Source organism: Malaya genurostris, chromosome 2 (genome assembly GCF_030247185.1).
Source record: "Malaya genurostris strain Urasoe2022 chromosome 2, Malgen_1.1, whole genome shotgun sequence".
NCBI lineage: Eukaryota > Metazoa > Arthropoda > Insecta > Diptera > Culicidae > Malaya > Malaya genurostris.
The window spans coordinates 169062134-169084844 of record NC_080571.1 but is presented as its reverse complement, the minus strand read 5'-3'; the positions used below and the strand labels follow the sequence as shown (position 1 = coordinate 169084844).

Here is a 22711-nt window from a genome sequence, read left to right as displayed (position 1 = left end):
TACGCTCGCTGAAAATGTCTAAAATTATCCAAGTTGAACTGCTATTGATTCAACAATCAATAGAACATCAAATTTAAATACGCTCGTTGAAAATACCTGAGATTACTCAATTTTCATTGCTATTGCTCACCAGTTTATTAAACATTGAATTTGCAAGAGTAAAAAAAATCCCTTTTCATATTGAGCCACTCTACGATTGCTGAAAAGTTCCAAAATATTTAATTCTTATTGTTGTAGATTCTATAACCAAAACCATAAAATTTGCAAAAGATCCAAAACTTCCTATTTTCCATATCGAGCCACCCTACGCACACTGATAATGTCCGAAATAATACCATTTGAATTGCTATTGATCGATTTATCAATCGAACAAAACAATTTTTTTGTGCACACGTGATCAGCGTTGATAATTTCAAAACCAGGATGCGAGAACTGAAATCAACAAACCATCGTATCGAACGCAGTTCACTCGGCCCACGCCGATGGTCCGCCAACCGAACGGTTCGAATCAGATTGCTTCGCCGAACACCGAGCACAGAACACCTTCGCATTAACCGAGGGAATAGTTTTCGAACCTATCGCATGCTGACGCTCGGTGAACATTTTTGAGTAAATTTCCAGAAGCATCGGCGTTCGGTTCGCAATTTACCACCACTGATTACCACCACTAGCAGCAGTGGTGCTAGATACATTAAGGAATGAGCCATCGTTCGGACCTTGTGTCGGTTTTTCTTTAATAACATTTTTTACAGACCTCCAGAAGATTTTTTTGTTAAAAGTTAGTTTTCGCATACTAAATCCCATACAAACTGTGAACCGCGGGCGCGAAAATATAGTTTCTCCTATCGAGCTAAAATTTTGTATAGTTTCTATGGAACCAAAAAGGAACACGAAAAGTTAGGTGGAGCGAGAAAATATTTTTTCCCATACAACCTTGTCCCACCCTAATACACACTCTCTTCATTTCTTATCAGAAAACAATTGATTGGTAACTTCATTAAATTTCCGTATAAATTGATGGTGAAGCTCGCGTTCGTAATTAAAGTATAGCTCCCCAGCTAACTCTGCAATATAAAAAACAGCTAAATTTCGTACAAATTCCTGGATATTCAGATATGAAAGCTTACCAAATTAAAGAGCTTATAGCCTCTTCCAAAGCATATATTGTTAGCCATCTTCTGGTCAAACTGAAATTATAAATCTGTTGCGAAAAATATTTTAAATAATTTTTAAAAGTTCCCAGAAGCAATCTAGCGATACAGAAATTCAGACGAGCTTTTTTTAATTTATTTGTTTATTTATATTTTTAGGGTACCTTGGTAACTATTTTGTGGCAACCAGAACAGTGTTGCTTAAGAATTTCATTTTTATCATTTACAAGGGGTCACTATATTTGTGGTAACTGGCGGTAAATTGCTCACGGGCACTTTTTAATTCGATTCGGAGTGCCTGGTCGTGTCGTCGTGCGCATCCTTAAGGTGAAATGTAGCGTCATAAAATGCGCGCAAAATTTTATCCGCTTCAGTTGAACGAACCGTCGCACAAAGCGTACCAAGAGGAACGGACACATAGAAACAAGAACTTTTTTCAATGATTGAGCGCAGTGGGCTTACCTCTCGTTATATTGGCTTGTAAAAAAGACTGGACGTAATGGATTTTTGAATTCTTCACACTTTGAATATATGCTAATTAAATCATTATTGTTAGTGATTACTCTTACACTAGAGCTATAAATCATGACTAATTATGAATGATTAACATGAGGTTATATGTATATGTATTGACTAACTTGCTAACCATGTATATGCCTGAGTTTAGTAGCAAGCATGGATTCTCCTTCAAAAGAACGATTGAAGACAAGAGAACATTCAAGTATTTTATATATCCTTGCCAGTCGTTCACCAGGCCCTTCCCGCCGATGAGATAGAATTTACGTAAAAGTATTCACCATTAACATTTTTCGGAAACGACTATAGCGGAATTATATAGCATGATGAGTCTAGAAATGTCTGTTTCAACGATAACGAACCGAAGACCAAACAGCCTCTGGCGTCCGGTGCCAGAAATCATCAATAGTTTAATAATTTTGTAGATTACATTATTGGAATACATTCCAATTGTAACTAATAGTTCATCATACCATGCAGTTCAAATTATTTAGTGAATCTTTTCTCAAGCACATATTTGGGACACGAAATTGAATATAAAGTTATTTCGTAGTTCATTATTATTCAATCGATTTTGAAAGCAAAATCAAGCGTTGATTCATTGTATTCATAATAATTTAAAAACCAATGGATTCCAATAAGTTTTCCATGCTGACTGGCTCGAAGCTGACCCTTAATATTTATCACATTGTTTGTATCACAGGTTAATGAACGATAATACTTGGCTTGTATTCATTTCATTCAGTAGCTTGTCAATGATGAAGTTATAGTTTTGCTATAAAAATTGCTACAATCTAAAATAATACCTGTTATACGATATTACACAGCCAAGCTTTATTGCTTCAGCAACATCAATGCATTGAACTCAACAGAATTGGACATTATTAGCATTATAAATGACAGTTACTTAGAAAATAAACGATTTGTTAAAATTCCCATTTTATTGTATTCAACTCGTTTTTATTTCAACACAAAACCCAATACTGCATAAGTTCGCGTCATTATTTGATATGCAATTTTTGCTCACGATATAATGCCACTGTGCCCACCGTGCATTTCTCACACCACCTCAATACGAAACAGCAGCGCGCAAGCAATAAAAAAAATGCAAAAAAGTTTATGTAAACTTTTTCAAATTTCGGTTATTTTGGCTAAAATTTTATAATTTTGAGTTTCATTTTCAGATTCTTTGTGAAATTCTGCTACAAACACTACTTTTCAGTTCTAAAATCATCCCCGTGGGACGGAACAGTGACCGTTTATACATTTCAAAAACCAATTACGGTTCGGCAAAGCAAAATTTCAAAATTCTAAGAATACTTAGTTATGATAAATTTGATTTCGAAAACTTAAGTGTTTTTGGTTTTTCGAAAATCGGTCTAGTTTTTGAATAATTGATCAAAAAAGCGATTTTCGCATTCCGCTACATTTCACCTTAAGGTGATGTATAAATGGTTACTGTTCCGTTCCACGGTGATGGTTTTAGAACTGAAAACTTAGTGTTTGTAGCAGAATTTCACAAAGAATCTGAAAATGAAACTCAAAATTATAAAATTTTAGCCAAAATAACCGAAATTTGAAAAGTTTACATAAACTGTAAACTGTAACAGACTGTAGATAAATATGTAGGGCAATTTATCTTACGAAAAATGTTAACTTTTCAAAACCGGTAAAACTATTTCCACTTAACGAACTGTTAACTCTTAAAAAATGCTACTTACTATAAAAACTTTGAAATTGAATATCTTATGCCGTTTTTCATTGAGAAACACTGGTGGCGTGGATTGCTCTGATTTTGCACTTTCGAGCAGAAATGCAACGTTTCGACCCCATGTTATTTTCAGTTTTCTTCGTGTTTTCGCCTACTCTAGAGTAGCTATAACCAGAGTGACGACTTATCATCCGTAATGTTGGCAACAATTCAAAACATTTCATTGGCTTTACATTGAATTGACAGGTCGTTTGCTCGTTTGGAACTGGTAGCTGTCATTCCAAACGAACAGCTGTCGTCACTCTGATTATAGTCACTCTAGCCTACTCTATCCACGCTTAATTGATGACAACTTATTTTGACTTTATTGACTTGATTTGTTCGGAAAGAAGTTTGCGAATTATGTGATTTTTTTTTGCTAAACCCTCCGTCTACGAACTAGCTTAAGCAATTAGAAATAACACCTGGAAAATTAGATATAATCGATTCAAAAGTTTTTGATACATCATAAAGTAAAAGTCTTGGCGTTACATTCCTTTTGTGGAATTTGGCCTTTCTGTTTCAACAGACTTTGCAGCCGATTCAGAGTCATTGAATTGCTAGTACTACGATCCTACTGACATCAAGAATCCTTCCAAGTCGGGGCTCGATGCGATATTATGCTCACGGCAAACGACTTATCGAATACTAATCTATTTTAGTAAGTTTTTCTTTCTCATGACAATCATACCTCAATCTGTAGACACCATCCTTCTCACGAGCAATAATTATTCTGTCCATTCCGTTTTTAAGTTCGTGGCCATCGTGCTCCCATGTTAGAATTGGAATTGGGGAGCCTCGAACGTGGACTTCAAGAACGAGGTCATTTACTCGGATGTCATAATAATCTAGGAAAAATCGATCAAATGATTCGTTAGTGTTGTTATTGTTTTATTACGGTTATTATTATTATATTTTTAACCTTTCTCATACATAACGGATATGCACTCACTATGAAAATTAATTTTTGAACCGAGTCCGGAGAGCCGAGTTTTTAAACCATTCGAATCAGTTCGCCGAAATTACGAAATGTATGTATGTGCATGTGTGTATGTATGTAACAAAAACACTTTTCTCGAAGATGGCTAAACCGATTTCTCACAAACTTAGATTATCTATCTCAATTGAACTTTATCCGGATCTGACTGCCGGTTTCAGAATTACGAGACGATATGAATAAAAATTGCAAAATATGTGCACTCAGTTCTCAGTTCTCAGATGGCTGAATCGATTATACTTCAATTAAGATTGAAGTGAAAGGTCTGATGAACCCATTGAACGTTTTTGAATTTTATCGGGATTATAGGGTGACGTGTGCAAATAATTGCAAAAACTTTGCACTCAATCTGATATCTCCATTTAGAGCAACGATGCAAAATACGGAAAAGTTTCTCTAAATTTGGCTACTTTTCCAAATTGAAGTTGCCAAACGATTCGATTTCGGCTGTATCGGCTCCTAGTTCTGGAAATAGTGGTGAAAAACTTCGAAACCGGAACTAACGTAGTTTTCTCAGACACGCTTAAGTCGATTGTCGCGAACTTAGGCTCAAATGAATGGTTGTATACTCTAAAACATTGTTATTGAATTGTATTTGGATCCGATTCTAGGTTCCGATATTACTGGATGAAATGCGTCTAAAATTTCGAACCGTAGTTTTGAGCGACGATACAAAAAACGATAAACTTCTTCTACATCTTAGTTAAAACTGTTTTAAATTATAGTTTATGTTGATTGCCCAGTGATTTGTTTTATTTAAATTGGTTTCGGAAGTACTGAAATTCAGGGTAAAAAATTCCTGCAACGGAACTGATTTCACTCTTGTTTTTATTCAAGTTTCAAAGGAAAGTTGCTTAAAGAATCGTTTAATAATATTTATGAAAATATGAATACCACGAGAAAGGCACCATCATTCCAATTAGTAGATTAAAACAAGTGTCTTTTTTATTAATAGGTTTATTTTTTATGCAGAATGGTTAAGAATTGGAGCTCATGCGAATGGCTGGATATTGTAAAGGTTCTAGGTTCTGAAATTATGAAATTCTCTGATGTGGTAGGCTGGATTTTTAAAAATTTTAATATGTCTGACGCTCTTAAAAAGCATTTTAATTGCTTTCATGCCTACAGTGAAAACGTATCTGAAGCAGTTGACTATAAATTGGCTCCTTCTCTCAGTGATCGGTTAATCCCACCACTAAAGTCAAGAATTCAATTACTGTGTTACAGTAGAACTGTAGAAGTGGGCATAGTGGTATTGTAGAAGTGGACACATGGGCTTGAAAGTCCCGAGCCTAACAAATAGATTGCGCTGGTTTTATTGCTGTCACCTTTTTTTAGTTAATACTTACTTTCAGTGCAGTAAAACTTCATTCAATTCAATTGAAACCGAATGTGAAACACACTGACGCTATCTCTACTTCAGTAAACTTCACACTCTGACATACACAACGTTCGATGACGTACCGAACCGGCAGCATTCAGCTCTTCAATCGATTCTCTTCAAATCTAAGCTTAGTTTAAACACCGTCAGTTGATCTCTTGAAGTAACAAAACATCCCTTTCAATAGTGTGAGAGTGGCTTTCAAATGAGGTTCATGTAAACATTCGAATTGGTTCAAGATAATAGATGGAACACAAACCATATAACTGAAATATCAATTACAGAATACACATAAATTAATTGTTTCATCTATCAGTTTTCATTTTTAAGACTTTACTTCATTAATAATTCTGTTCATTCAAACTTGCTTACTACCAAGAGCGAAGACAATGAAGCAGCTAGACTACTTGGCACTTGAAACTGAGCAAGCAAAACTTCAAATGACTAGGTACGATTATTCAACTGACGATGAATTCTGGTAGCTTCACTTGAAAATGTCAGCAAGTCATATGAATTTGTAGCGATATGCTGACGGTCAGTGGCCAAAAATTTAATTTTCATCTGATATCATTGATTGAAAATGAAATTTTACCGCATTGCTACTTTACTTATTTTAATGAGTCGCCGTTCTCCAGTCGCTCTGTACTCCCGCTGTGCGTGCATCCTCTTCGATTGCGCACAGTCAGCGAGTGCGAGGTCTACCCCGCAGTCGACGACCTCTCCGAGGTTCTCTTCTGAACATCACGTAGGCCATTCTCTCTTCCGGCATTCTCACTACATGTCGCTTACTACATTCTCTATTCTCTTCAGTATTGAGCGCAGGATTTTCTCTCAAAGACGCCGAGTACTCGAACATCTGTTTCCTTCAACGACCATGCTTCGTGGCAGTATACACGCAGAGAAATTGAGCATGTTTAAAATAACAAAACAGTTAGTAGTTTTTAAAATTTGATTTATATTCATTTCAAGCTAGAATATGATTGTTACAAACCAATTTCTCCCTTCAACAAAAACAATGATCTTTGTTTGATTTGAATCAAAATTTTAGTCCAACCAAACCAAAAATATATTTGTTCCCGCTGAGTTTATTGTTGAAATAAACTAACAATTTTTTACATGTCAACCAAAGTTGAGTTAATGTTATCGGCAATGTTCTCGTTGACTCAATCCTGCTATACCTTCACATCAAGAAAAAACTTGGTTCTATTTATCTATGATATTATTTGTGTAATAATACAACTAAGTTTACTGTTTAAATGAACCGCGTTAGTTTTATTTCATATAAACCAGAACATGTTTTTTCTCGCGCGTATAAACCAATGCATTTTTGTCTCCCGCGAAAGAAGTTTGCTTTCATTTCCTAGGAGGTTTCCAACAATTCAAGTGTATGTATTGATGATTAGGTATATTTTAAAAATTTGCATCCTATTACATAACACATTTTTTTTACAAAAAATATTTGATGCAGGTTCGCTGTTTTGACCGGACTGATGGAGCACCGAGCACCGGATGCTATAAAAATAAAAAACATGGCTTTACTGCGGCATGTAAATAATACGATCGTGTAGCAACGGAATGACGAAACGATCAAAAGTCTTAAAAATATTCTAAATTAAAGATAAAGTTTTCTAGAAATTTTTGAACCAATATAAATCGAAATAAAAGTAGTTTAAAATATAACCCTGTAAATTAATTTGAAAGAAATCATTTTATTTTTAAAAACAAACAAAAATGTATGATTTCAACAAAGAAAAGCGTTTGTTGAAATAGCTAAATTTAAGGTAATTTATTTCAACTAAATAGTTTGTGAATTCAAAGCGCAACAATTCCTAACTTTATCTAAAGTTCGTTCATTCATAACAAATTTCTCAAATTGAATTCACTGTGAAATTGTTTGTCAAGAAATTGACAGGAACGCACAAGTGAAATATTTGTTGTTTTTATCAAAATGTCGTTTGAAACAAGCTAACACACTGAGTAAAATTAATTATCATGTTTTGTAGTTTCAAGCAGCAATATTTTCTATATCAAACCAGATTTTCTTTTGTCACTATTTTAACAAAATAAATCGTTGCGTGAAACCCAAATTTGGTTATATTAAAAAAAATTCTCTGCGTGTAGGAGAACAGGTAATATCGGCGACTTGTATAGAGCAGGGCTTGTATTGTGAATCCTCAAACGAACGAAGCAACAAAAAATATCTGCTGTGAACACTTTGCTTGACATAGCTGAATGAGAGACCTATACTAGAGAGAAAATGGATGCGTGAGAGTATATGCTACTGAGCAGACCAATTCCCCTTGCCAAGTAAATTGTCTGTGCTCTCATTCTCAGTTAACACATGAACTAAGCAATCCATGACAATGTAATGAAATGAAGGGTTCACTCTCGTTAGTATTGTACGAGAAAGAAGACCATGCCTCACGGTGTGCTACAAGACGCGAAGCAACGTCATATAGGCAATGTTTACAGTTTATTTTTAAAAAGTAGGTTTACAGAAATCATTTTTAACATAATGTTCGCATTCCAAGACCAAATTTGATCACATTTCAAACAGACTTTAAACATTTTATAGCAGAAATTTTGCATTTGAGCCCATTTTCAAAACGATCCATTTGTTTCTTGGCAGTTTACACTGTGTACATATCCTAGAAACACTAAAAGCAATGTTCTTTAAATTAATATTCATCGGAATTAAAAGTTATGAAACTAGTTTCCTCATAGGCATCTACAATATGAGAACCATTCATCAAATGCTAACCTCATGAAGCATAGGTCTCAGCAAGCGGGCATATTCATGAACTAACGAACGAACGAAGCAGCTCTCCTGGCTTGGGTTGCGCTGTGATTTCTACCTGACATACGAATGTGTGTGAATAGCACAGATAGTGAAACCCTTTCGTTCATATTCGTTGCTTCAATATGCAAGCCCTGGTATAGAGCAAGTTTTGCGCATATTTGCAAGCTGCGATACTTCAGCTTGTTACGAAGCCCGTAAAAAGCTCTATTAACAGCTGTAACACGCCTTTTTACCTCGCGACTATTATCATTATCGCATGTCACTAGCGTTCCAAGATATATGCACTCGTCAACAACCGTATAGTATCCCATCAATCTCCACCTCGGCTCCTACACCGTTTGGGATGCCTCGTTCTCTACCAGACACCATGTACTCATTCATGTTAGAGTTTTCGTCAACCCTTTTTTCGCAACTTCTTTCTATAAGGGCACAAAAGCCTCTTCCACAGCTCTGCGATTACACGAATAATATCAATGTCGTCCACAAAACCAAGAAGCATGTGAGACTTATTGATGATGGTTCCGTTTCTTCGCACGCCGGATCTTCGTATGGCACCTTCGAGCGCTATATTGAACAACAGATTTGAGATCACGTCGCTCTGCTTCAATCCTTCAATCATCACGAAAACATCGTATGTCGTATCTGCTATCTTGACGTTTGATTTCGTTCCATCGAGCGTTGCACGAATCAGTTTAATTAGCTTTGTTTTAAATCCATGTTCTAATATGATCTGTCACAATTCGTTTCGCTTCACTGAGTTGTATGCTGCTTTGAAATCTACAAACAGATGATGAGTCCGCAAAATGTACTGCCGAAACTTATCAAGAATTTGTCTCAAGGTGAACATCTGGACCGTCGTTGAACGTCCTTCTCGAAAACCAAATTAGCCGAAAACCAATTAGCCGACAAAGGATTCCGCCAATGGATGCACTCTTCTCAACAGAACTCTAGAATGTACCTTGTAGGCGGTGTTGAGGAGTGTTATACCTCGATAGTTTTTACAATGAAGTCGGTGACCCTTTTTGTAGATAGGGCAGTCTGAAGGCATTTCCTCTCCTTCCCTGGCCATTCTAATTACTTGTTGGAGTGCGTAGTACAGCTTCACCCGACCATTGAAGTCCAAATGAAAGCACGACCTAAGCGTTTGAGGCTTTATACCACGCAAATGGTCTGCTTTCATTGCCAACTGGTCCACCTGACGATTGGAGTCCATATGAGAGTTGCGACCTGAGCGTTTGAGGTTTTTAACCACGCAGAAGGTGCACTCTTCGAAGCTGGTGATTGATTAAATCATTCCCACGACGTCTGCTTCCATACAACGCACAAGAAGAAATGATCGATTTTCGCATATTTTTTTTGCATAAATATCTGTTTGTTTATCTTATTTTTGTGTATTACATCAACATTTTACAGTACAAGTGTTTTGACTCTTTGGCCTTTCATCTTTGTTGTTCATACGATTCGTTATTAATAGTAGGTGGTTTAGTTACTCTTGTTTTACATACTAATGTTTAATCATAATATTTATTTTAATTATTTATAAAATATCTACTTACTTGTAACTATCCCTAACCTAATACGTACAAATTTCGAATTATTTGTATTTCAGAGATTGAGCACCTCTCTTTAAATTTCGTGCAGTATTGTTCGAATTTTTGTTCTAGTATATCCAGGGAGGCCATCTCATGTACTTCACTAGTCCTTGTCCAAGGGGGTAGATTTAGAATCATCTTTAAGATCTTACTTTGAATGCGCTGAAGCCTAAGTTTATGTGTTCGTGTACAGCCCCGCCAAACAGGGATCGCGTATTCAATTGCGGAGTAGATGATTTGTTTATAGACAGCCATCTGATTCTTCAGGCATAGGTTAGATGTTCTACAAATCAGCGGATACAGAGACCTAATGAGTATGCTGCATTTTTGAACGATTTTGTCAACATGTGACCTGAATATCAGATGTCTGTCAAAGGTGTGTCCTAGATAGATAACTTCATCGGACCATTGAATGACCTCATCACCGAATCGTATTCGGCATTCGTCTGATGGTACAAGTTTTGGAGATCTTGAATGTGGAAGCAAGATGACCCGAGTTTTTGCAGCATTGATCACAATTTTCCAGCTTGTAAAATATTCAGTTAAGCGTCCAGACCTGTCTGTAGTTTATTCTTCAGAGCATTAATGACACGACCTTTGTAAAGAATGGCAGTATCATCCGCAAATTGTGACAGAACACCACCACCCGGAAGAGGTGGGATGTCTGATGTAAAAATGTTGTATAGAATGGGACCTAGGATACTTCCTTGGGGTACACCAGCAGGAATAGTAAATCTTTCCGAAAGTTCTGAGAAACCAGGAATGCTCTATCTGCAAGATAATTTTTGATAATTCTAAAAAAATACATGGGAAATTATACCGATGCAGTTTAAACACCAGGCCATCGTGCCACACATTATCGAATGCCTTTTCAATATCCAATATTGCCATGGCAGTCGTTTTGGACACTGATTTGTTTAGCTGGATGACGTTGTTAACCCTTGTGAGATTGTGGATGGTGAATCTTCCTTTCCGGAACCCAAACTGTTCTTCCATTAATATATCCTGTTCATCTGGGAAAGTAAGATTGCTCCTCTGTATTGACTTTTCAAGCAGCTTGGATAGGGCAGAGAGTAAGCTGATGGGCCGATAGCTCTTGGAAAAGGAAGGATGTTTCCCCGGTTTCAAGACTGGGATAACTTTAGCTAACTTCCACTTTGAAGGGAAGTAACCAAGCTCCCAGCACCTGTTAAAAAGTTTAGCTAAGAAGACAAATGAGCGAATACTCAAATGTTTCAGCTCAATGTTGAATGTGTTGTCGAAACCGGGGTCCTTCATATTTTTGGATTTTTTCACAATAGCAATCATCTTATTCGCAGTGACTCTACTTTCTTCCGGAACCAAGCTGTCTGATTGGTCAACCTCAGCTACGCTATCAGCAACGGCTCTTACATGTGGACTAACAATGTTGAGCCCTAAATTGTGAGAACACACAAACTGCTGGCCTAGCGCATTTGCCTTCTCTACTGGTATGATTAAAGGTATTCCTTCAGCTGCGTCCAGGGGTGACATCAGAGGAGGAATAGGCTTCGGTTTTTTCTTAAGCACCTTCGTTAAGGACCAGAAGGGCTTTGAATGTGGGAGAATTTCTAGAAGTTTTTGCTGGAAGTTTCTGTTGCGAAGCTCAGATATCCTTTCCTGGATTATCCTAGTTAAGTTGTTATAAGAAGTCTTCCTATCTAGGATGCCAGTTCGTTGATACTGCCTCCGGTAGATATTTTGAAGTCGGATGAGTTTCTTGGTGGCACCGTCCTATCACGAGCGACTGTGATTGAATACTGGAAGGAAGATAGGGCCGCATCGATTTCCATCGGGGAATCTTCTCCTTCCCGCATCGATGTTGGTTTTAGAAGACCTTAACTCACATGGCACGGGATGGTATTGTCTTTTCGATGATTAATGGTCAGCTATGATCTAAGATATTTGCGACAACTTCAATATGACTATCTTAAATACGGCGGAAATGATACGGATTCCTGCACCAGCAAGACCAAGTGCGCTGGATTTATCCCTTTGCTCGACAATGCTACGGTTGGATTGCACGTGTAAGGTGATCTCCACGGTAGCGATATTTCAGAATACGTTTTTTGGCTGGCTGGATTCTCGATTCTGCGATTCAAGCTCAAACTAAACGTATGCTTGGCGTGTTATGCTTCGTAACAGAAGATATCACCGAAATACCGTTTCCGATGGTCTAGTTCTCATTTGCACTCTCCACATGTAACAAAAAAGCCTTAGGGTTAAACAGAACCAAATTCAACTTGTTGATATACCTGACTCGGCCAAGAAGCACTTGTTGAATTTATTCAATAAGTTCCTTGAAGGTAATAATCCTCATTGGATTACTCTCACAATTTTTTGCTTTCACAATTTTTTGTCTACAAGGGCAGAAGAACGTATGATAACACTGTACCTTCCTTCCGAAAGTGCCGCTTGACAATTGCCCAATACCTTTCAATTGGCCGAAGATCCGGGCAGTTCGGTGGGTTGATGTCTTTTTCCACGAAAGAAATTTGCGTAGTGGATTGAAGCCAAATCCGGCCAGAAGAGAGGAGGAGCCTTATGCTTTCTGTACAGTGGCAGCATTCTCTTCTTCAAACATTCTTCCTCGTACAAATTGGCGTTAATTGTGCCCTTCGTGAAGAAAATCGACGACCGCAAACCACAGGTACAAATTGCTTACCAGACCAACACCTTCTGCCCAAACTTTTTGGTGTCAGCGTCGTCCAGTTCCTGGTACACCGATTTCGTACAATACTGCGGTCCGGGCAGCGCTCGAGAGTCTTCCTTGGCGTAGGTTTCGTCGTCCATCAGGATGCATCCGTCTTTATTCTGTAGAATCCGGTTATTCAGTTTTCGCGCTCTTGTTTTGGCCTGAACTTTCTGTACCAGGGACTTTTTCGGCACCTTCTGTTTCTTGTACGTTTTTCTTGCGTAACTCTGAGCAGAAATTCAATTGGCATTTGTTCTCAAATGGCATCTGTTTTCATTGGCATCAAGGGAGCTTTTGATTCAGTTTCCATATAAAAAACTTACCTGAGAGTCTATCAGAAAGAAAACTGATTTCCATTTAATTCCGCTAGATTTAAAAGTTTCCCTGTTTTGCCCGTAATAATAACAGACAAAGATACCAGTGTTTTGGTTTGCTATTTGCAACCTTTTTCAGTGTATCAATAAGTCTGTTCAAATAGCATACCGAAATACTGGTATCTGTGTCTGTTACTATCTGGGTACATTGATTGTGATTTAATAACGATTTTTAAATATAGTGTAATTAAATTCAAATAATATTTCTTTTTGATCGATTTAGTTCATTTTACTAACCGCTCAAAAAGAAAATTCTATCTGAGAGTTTCATCAGTATGGTTCCGCCTATTTTGAATAACTTTTTGTAAAATCTATTGTCCGAGAAACAATGCATTTTGCACAGGGTGGCTTTGGCTGCTCGGCCATTCATGGAAGTTGACCATCAATGTCAACTTCCCTCTCTGAGCAGCCTAGATATCCGTGTAGTGTCGGTAGCGGTTTCCGAACTGGCTAAAAATAACCAAAACCACCAAACAGGTAAGCCGTGTGGCATTCGGCGGAATTAGTTTTTACCAAGAATTGATCCACTGGTTTCCTGTTCCAGGTCGTAAAAGGCTACAAAAATAGGAACTCCTAAGTCAAGGTGTATTTGCGTGCCGATGACTGAATGGCTGCCGGAGGTTAAACAATACATTCGTGAACGGAATATCTTGGGGATTTCCCTTACTGTGATTTCTTTCTTCACAACTCGTGGGATTTAAATGATTCAAACATTTGAAAAATCCTTACATGGTTCGCTATAGGCGATTATAAGTCAATATATTTGGTTTCTTCTAGTTGTTGTACGATAAGTGCTGAATATGGAGTGTTCATTACTCTAATTGATAATGGTTAGAGTGGCACAAATCAATCTCCAACATAAACGTACAGCAACTATAAATCTATCAACTATAAACCATGTTTCCAAAAGGGAAACTTCTACGTTGGAAAATTGTTAAACCCAGTCTTTGTTGCCTTCAACAATAACGGTATGACTAATCCACGTGAAATGCCTCGAGCATGCATACTTGCAGGTGGTGCTCTCGAAGTTTCTCTCATATCGGAGCTCACAACTCTAGATATTTGTGCTTACATGGTTCGCTATAGGCGATTATAAGCCAATATATTTGGTTTTTTCTAAGTGTTGTACGATAAGTGCTGGATATGGAGTGTTCATTACTCTCATTGATAATGGTTAGAGTGGCACAAATCAATCTCCAACATCAACGTACAGCAACTATAAATCTATCCAGACTTTTTCAAGAGGGTAAGGCTTCTATAGCTTTGGTTCAAGAACCATGTTTCCAAAAGGGAAACTTCTACGTTGGAAAATTGATAAACCCAGTCTTTGTTGCCTTCAACAATAACGGTATGACTAGTCCACGTAAAATGCCTCGAGCATGCATACTTGCAGGTGGTGCTCTGGATGTTTCTCTCTTATCGGAGCTCACAATTCGGGATATTTGTGCTGTCACAGTTGGTATGACTATTGGTGGCATAGACGGAAAGTATGTCTATTGTTCGGCATATTTGTCGCATAACCAACCTTCGCCAAGCGATTACTTCAAAAATGTTGCTTTCTGCTGTGATAGAATTGCGCATGAGTTGGTGAATTGGCTCGTCTCCGATAATCTCGAATCTTCGTTGTCTGATCAATTGGAAAAATTCAAATCCATCACTGATTCGTTTGCTGGTGTGCGAGAGAGCATCGAGGCACACATTAATAAAGCGATAGAAAAGGGAATCGATAGACTGATCAGATCTCCCAATGATGCTCTGGAGAGCAAAATGGCCTGCTTAGAAAACAGTGTGGCCAAAAAGTTGGACGATTTGAAAAGTTTGTTGATTTTGAATAATCAGCAAAATAGTAATGATATGGTTGTAATGAATAGAAAGAGAATTGTTGCAAATAGGAAGACTCATTCGGAATCGGATGGAAATCCTAGACGAAAGAGAAAAGTTATTTCAAATACTGATGACGAACCGCTTGATAAGAATATTGTTAATCAAGGTAACGACGAAGTATTTAATAGAAATAACAAAAAGTCATACGCGGACGTTCTAACTGGGAAATTTTCTGGAAAAAGAACTAATAGCAATAGAAATCGTAAGACTCGCTCGGTTATTATGATCAAACCTGTCGAGTCTTCGCAAACGAGCGATGACACGAGAAATGTTTTGAAGGGTAGGTTAGATCCAAGAACACATAAAATTAGTAATTTTAAAAATGGTAAAGATGGCTCGATTATTGTTGAGTGCGCAGCAGGAGTGGACATTCAATCAGTGAAAGAAAACATTGAAAGCAATTTAGGAACTGAATACAATGCTGTTATACCCAAGCCCGGGAAACTAAAACTGAAAATAGTGGGGATGAGTGATCGATATTCCTCTGATGTATTTATTGACCTATTGAAAAGTCAGAATCAGGAAATTTCGATCGAAGATGTAAAAGTTGTTGCTGACTTTGAGAATCCACGCTTCAAATATAACAAATATAGTGTTATAATTGAGGTTAATAAGAAAACTTATTCCAACTTGATGGCAGCCGGCAAGGTTTGCGTCGGCTGGGATAGGTGTTCGGTTTTCGAGTCGTTCAACGTATTGCGCTGTTTCAGGTGTGGTGAGTTTAGTCACAAGAGCACCGAATGTTTAAACAGTGAAAATTGTTCCAAATGTAATTCCGCACATAGAACATCTGAGTGTTCTTCAACTGAATTCAAATGCGTTAATTGTCTGAAAATGAACAAAGAAAGGAAATTGAATTTAGACATTCACCATCCAGCATTTAGTAAGCAGTGTCCTGTATATCTGAGATTGCTTGAAACGAGAAAGAACAACATTATGTCAATGGAATAGCAACTAATGGATGAGAGGCATTCAGATATTTTGTATTTGAACATAGCCGGTTTGTCTTCTAATTATGTTGCATTGCGTCATCTTATAGAGGATAGACATCCTTCATTAGTTTTGCTCTCAAAAACACATATAGTTGATTCAGTGTAACCCGGAACACTGAACTTTCACGGTTAAAACGGGAGAGGGATAAACAGTACAAGAGATTCTGTAGAACTAACAATGATAGTCACTGGAGTAGATATACACAAGCTCGAAATATTTATTCACGGGCCCTGAAGAAGACTAGATGGGAATACATACAGAGGAAGATCGATCAAAATCAACAAAACAGCAGAGATTTATGGAAAATTCTCAAACAGTTGATCAAGCCTACACATAGTGCATCGAAAAGTATAACTTTTGATGGTATAGAAGAACACACAGAACAAATTATATCTGAAAAGTTCAACAGTTATTTCATAAATAGTGTTCAGCAGATCAATCAAAGTATTGAAAGGTGAACCTGTTGAAATAACACAGCCGATGAATAACTATTGTAGACTTGATGAATTTCAACCAATCACTTTTGAACAATTGAAAAATATTTGTTTTAATTTGAGAAAATCGACGGGTATTGACAATGTTAACTCAAAAGTGATACAGGATTGCTTTCATGTTATCGGATACGATCTACTGGATTTGGTAAATGAATCGTTGAACACGGGGCACGTGCCAAAAGTGTGGAAAGAATCTCTGGTGGTTCCTATCCCCAAGGTTACTGGAACGGATAAAGCCGAGGAGTACCGTCCTATTAACATGTTGCACACGCTGGAAAGAATTCTGGAACTTGTTGTTGAAGATCAGCTGATTAACTATTTGAACTCTAACAGTTTGCTAATACCGGAACAATCGGGATATCGTAAGGGTCACTCTTGTGAAACCGCTTTGAACCTAGTGTTGGCAAAATGGAAGGAGAAAATCGAAGCCAAAGAGAGTATTTTTGATGTGTTCTTGGATCTGAAGAGAGCCTTTGAAACAATTTCAAGACCTTTATTGTTGCAGACATTACAGCGTTTTGGCATCGGGGGAATGGCACATGAATGGTTTGAAAACTATTTATGTGGTAGATCTCAAAAGACTGTTTTCAACGATGTAGTGTCTAGTTCCCTCGGTAATTCACTTGATGTGCTTCAGGGAAGTGTGTTAGGTCCTATTCTATTTATTATGTATATTGATGATATGAAGCGAGTCTTACGTTTCTGTGATATAAATTTGTTTGCTGATGATACTGTTCTGTTCATTACGGCTAAAGATTTCAATGAAGCTGTTGCACATTTAAACGAGGATCTAAGTTCGCTGGTTCGATGGTTAAAATTTAAGCAACTGAAACTAAACTTCGCGAAAACTAAATATATGGTTATTTCTTCTGTTAGCACCGGTCATGACGCCAATGTGGAAATTGATGGTGAAACTATTAATCGCGTTAGAGAAATGAAGTATCTTGGAGTCATAATTGATGAAAAGTTAACATTCAAATCTCATATCAATAACGTCATCAAGAAGATTGCCAAAAAGTATGGTGTATTATGTCGTTTGAAAAATGACTTAACGACCCATAGTAAGATTCTTTTGTATAAAACAGTCATTTCACCACACATTGACTTTTGCCTATCCATTCTGTTTCTTGCTAATAACACACAAATCTTGAGATTACAGCGACTGCAAAATAAGATATTGCGATTAATTCTAAAATGTAGTAGATATACCTCCTCAGATTTTCTACTGAACGCATTACAATGGCTTTCAGTGAAACAGAGAATTTACTACTTAACCATGGCATTCACTTTCAAAGTCTTAAATGGTATGTTGCCTCGATATTTATGTGATCGAATTGAAAGAGGAACTGATTTGCATAGGTACAATACTAGAAACGCATCTGATGCTAGAACACCAAGCTTTCTGTTAGCCAGATCGCAAAACTCATTATTGTACAAGAGAATAAGTTTTTTCAATTCGATGCCAAGAGAAATCAAACGCGCGACGGCATTGGTGGAGTTCAAAAAGTTATGTATTTCACACATAAAGTCCGCTTTGTAAGCAAATATTTAGTTAGTTAGTTCAAATTTTTTAGATTTTTTATTTTTTTTACGTATTACGAAGATTTTATTTTCTTTTTCTTTTTGTTTATATATATAATTGTGAGACGTATTAAGTTACTATGTTCGGTATGATGATGATGGATTTTTAGTTTGTTTGAGAGTTGTCTACAAACGTTTGAGCCTCGCGCGCGAAGCAGGTAGTGACTATTTGGAAAGCGAACAGGACTGGCCGAAGAGCCTTAGCATTCAGTGTGTTAAGTTTGCTCTTGACCTTGATCGCAAGGTTTGATTAATAATTTAAGGAATAGATTCGGGAAACTAATTGGGATCGACAGTTGTTGATGAAATTGGGCTTGGCTCTGCTCATCCGCAGTCTGGTTACTCCATCGTAGCTGATGTGTGTTGCGATGAACTGGTCCGGCGGGAGGGGCCAGGTGAATTACTGTCTGATGCTGGTAAAGATATCGGGTTCGATTCCTGATGTGATCAAGGATCTTCCCGGGTTGGAAATTTTCTTGATTAACCCTGGATAGTAAATCCGAAATATTTGAATGTTATTTTGTGGTCAGTCGTTCTTTTGAAGAAGAATCAATACCTGCTAGATTAATCAGATCGTTTTCTTTGTTTACTGGTTAAGATATGTGCAAAAATATTAATTATCATTTAGATAACTCGTTCTGCTCACACCTTTGTAGGGGTATGAGGTGGGACCATCATCATCATCATCATCATAAGTACATCTCCTTTGATCATTCAAACGTTAAATTTGATATTATCACATATCGTAATCATAAATCTACAAACTGGAACCTCTATGAAGAGGGCTTGGCGACTTGATTTTACGGATACCATTAAACAATTGAAACCCCAATTGATTTGGAAAATTTTGTCGACGAGACAAACTCACTCATAGTTGCAGCATATGAAGAGGCTTGTCCACTTCGGATTGTGCGAGCTACTAGCGGAACTCCTTGGTGGAATGCTGAACTTGCTAGACTAAGGAAACTATGCAGAAGAGCTTGGAACCACCGACGCAGAGATGGGTCGGAGGCATTCATGTCGGCTCGAAGGGCTCACAAAAATGCTCTTCGGTCGTCTATTCTATTTATTCCCAAAGGCGGTCGCGACACTTATGAGAAAGGGAAGAGTTTCAAGCCTATCAGTCTTAGCTCATTTCTTCTTAAACAGTGGAACGCATAGTCGATCACTATATCAGGAATGTTAGTCTGGGCGTTCATCTGCTACATGGAATGCAACATGCTTACCAGCTTGGAAAGTCCACTACAACCCTGTTGCATGATGTTGTGTACAATATTGAAAAAGATTTCTCACTAAAGCAATCTTGCTTGGGAGTTTTTCTAGATATTGAAGGTGCCTTTGATAACGTGTCTTTCAATTCAATTCTGGAAGCAGCCCGTGGTCATGGCATACCTTCAAGTATCACAAATTGGATACACACAATGCTTAGCAATCGACTTCTTTGTTCATCGCTTCGGCAAGCAGAGATTAGAAAGCTGCGTGTCTGTGGGTGTCCTCAAGGTAGTGTACTATCCCCACATTTATGGAACCTAGTCGTTGATGGTTTGTTAAGAAAACTTAATAACCTTTAATTTCCGACTTATGGTTTTGTCGACGATTGTCATATATTGATGACCGGTATAAGCATTAACACTCTCTTTGATTTAATGCAGCAAGCCCTGAGATCTGTTGAGCAATGGTGTTGTCAGGTTGAATTATCTGTAAATCCGGACAAAACATCAATGGTGCTTATCACTCATCGTAGGATAATCACAGGAGCTCGCCCGTTATATTTCTTCGGTTCAGAGGACACTGTGGTCGATCAAGTTAAATACGTCGGGGTTATTCTTGACTCAAAACTGAATTGGTCTGCTCACATTGACTTCAGGATAAAAAGAGCTTGCATGGCTTTCGGCCAATGCAGACGAGCTTTTGGAAAATCATGGGGACTCACACCCAGATGCATTCATTGGATCTACACAACTATTGTTAGACCAATTTTAGCATGAATGGCTTGTATGGTGGCAAAAAGGAGAAGTCACGACAGTTCAGTCAAAGCTAAAACATCTCCAAAGGATGGCGATGACAGGAGCATTCACGACAACTCCTACTGCTGCTATAGAGCCGCTACTGTGCATTAAACCACTACATGTGTTCCTAAAACAAGAAGCATTATCTTGTGCATACCGTCTTAAGGTTACAGGGCTTTGGAACAGTAACCCATTAGATTATGCTACCAGCCACACTCGCTCGTGGTCTCAAATTCTTACGTGGGATGAGTATTTACTCGCTCCTAGTGACCTAACTCTCACATGCTGTTTTCTTTCAAAACATTCAAAGTGAGCTATCCCCTTCGTGAGGAATGGTTGTCTGGTTGTCTGGAACGACAACTCAGAGCAGTCTCATTCACTTGGTAGATACTGTACTGTGTTCCAAGCAGAAATCTACGCGATTCTGTGTGGAGTACAATCGGCACTTCAGCTGAGTATCTGTGGTAAACGAATTTATTTTTGTTCCGACAGTCAGGCAGCCTTAAAAGCACTCAGTTCGAATGACTCACGGTCGAATGTAGTGATCGCATGTCGAACTCAAATTGAAGACCTCAGCATTTCAAATGCTGTTTACTTCTTATGGGTACCCGGCCATTCTGGTATTAATGGAAATGAATGGGCTGATGAGTTGGCTAGAGCTGGCGCAACGAATGATTTCGTTGGTCCTGAACCAGCTTTACCACTTTCAACTAGTTGGATAAAGCACAAGATTAGTTCTTGGGCCGCATCCAAACATGCCAGCTACTGGCGCAGCATGCAAACTTGCGCTCAGACAAAAGCATTTCTACCAGACTTAAATCTGAAAATGTCAAAGTGTTCACTGCATTTCTCCAAGCATCATTGCAGTATTCTGGTCGGAGCTCTGACTCGACATTGCAAACTCAATTATCACATGGCTACTATTCAACCTGCTGATTATTATTCGTGTGATTTGTGTGAATGCGATTATGGTACTTCATATCATCTGATATGTAACTGTCCCACATTGGTGCAGCTACGTATCCGGGTTTTTGGCTCTACATACATGGTTTAGTCTGTGTATGCGGAGCTAAAATTCAAGGATATTCTCTCGTTTCTCACCCAATGTGGTAAGGAGCTATAGTCAGAAGGGTTCATCGTTCTTCCTGGAGTGAATGAATCCTTTCTGTATTCACCTTAAATAGGGTTTAGCAGATTGTTTGGCATCCTTTAGGGGGTACCGAATTTACTTCTGCTCGTACATACTGCGAGTCGTTCTGCATTCTTCCGGGAGTGCAGAATGGTGTCGTTTTTGCAAGATTTCTAAATCCTCTCGGGGGTTGGAGGTTTTATTAACAGCAGACTGTTCGGGGCCTCGTAGAGGTTCTGAATTTACTTCTGCATTCACTAAATGTGATCTCCAGCAGATTGTTCAGCATCCCCTAGGGGTGCAGAATTTACTTCTGCTTTTATGTGTTTTTGTGTCGTCAATTTCTCCCATCCTCCTAGTCCAACCCTTACCATTTCCTTTCAATCCTTCCCTCTTATATATCGGGAAAATGATGCTAAAAACAAATTGATGGCAAGGCACAAATCTCCAAATATCATGGGAACGTGCCATTTGAGCCAATTTGTTCTGATTCCTGATTCATCAGTATGGTCTTCGCCTATTTTGAATAACTTTTTGTATAATCTATTGTCCGAGAAACAATTCATTTTGCACAGGGTGATTTGTCGGCAATACGATCTAGTTACATGGGTTTTTCTCAGGGCTCATGCTCAAGCCCCCTTTTATACAATTTTCACGTGAATGATATCGATGAATGTATCAACACACCATGCTCGCTATCAACACACCATGTACGGTAAAACAACTTGCCGACACCAGTTTTGTGCCTTGTTTAGGACCCTTAGCTATCGATCTCCAAGGGCCATTACAAGATACTATAGCCTTCTTCAAATGGGTGTCGAGTTCTACAAAGAAAACTGATCTGGTTGTGTTTTCAAAGAAGCGAGTATCAACACAACTACAGCTTCAACAAATGGGTGCATTCATAGCTCAAGTCTTTAAAGATACCTGGAATGTCACATTAGTTGGTCTTAGACGGGCGTTCTTCCGTTGAAAACCCGGTTATGTGATTTCTCATATCGTTAATTTCCTTGTATTTTGTTTACAGGAATCAGAATATCGATCGATCATCCCCGTCCCCTGATTGTTTACCATCTTCATCGGAATAAATTCAATGTCATGCGATCGGAATAAATTCAATACATGCGATACGGATACGGCTCCACAAACTACTGCCGACTATCATGTGGCAGTAGGATTCCCCAGAGTAGATCACCATTGCCTCCCTAATAAATGAAATTATCCTAGTTTTAGGTAAATTTAAAATTAGATAACGCCATCGGTATCTTAGAGTTTATGTGTGCTTTCCAAACTATATTATAAAATTTAAAAAAATAAATAAATTACAGTTAACTTACTCAAAAAGCA

General features: G+C 38.0%; 1 protein-coding gene across 1 annotated transcript in view; it reads right to left on the bottom strand.

The window, feature by feature from the left end:
• The window catches only part of LOC131432302 (muscle M-line assembly protein unc-89-like), a 582923-nt gene that overhangs the window by 395143 nt on the left and 165069 nt on the right, over positions 1-22711 (bottom strand). The window contains exon 4 of the mRNA XM_058598498.1: positions 4109-4265. Coding sequence (XP_058454481.1) covers positions 4109-4265 — 157 coding nt within the window. The remainder of the gene's footprint in view (positions 1-4108; positions 4266-22711) is intronic.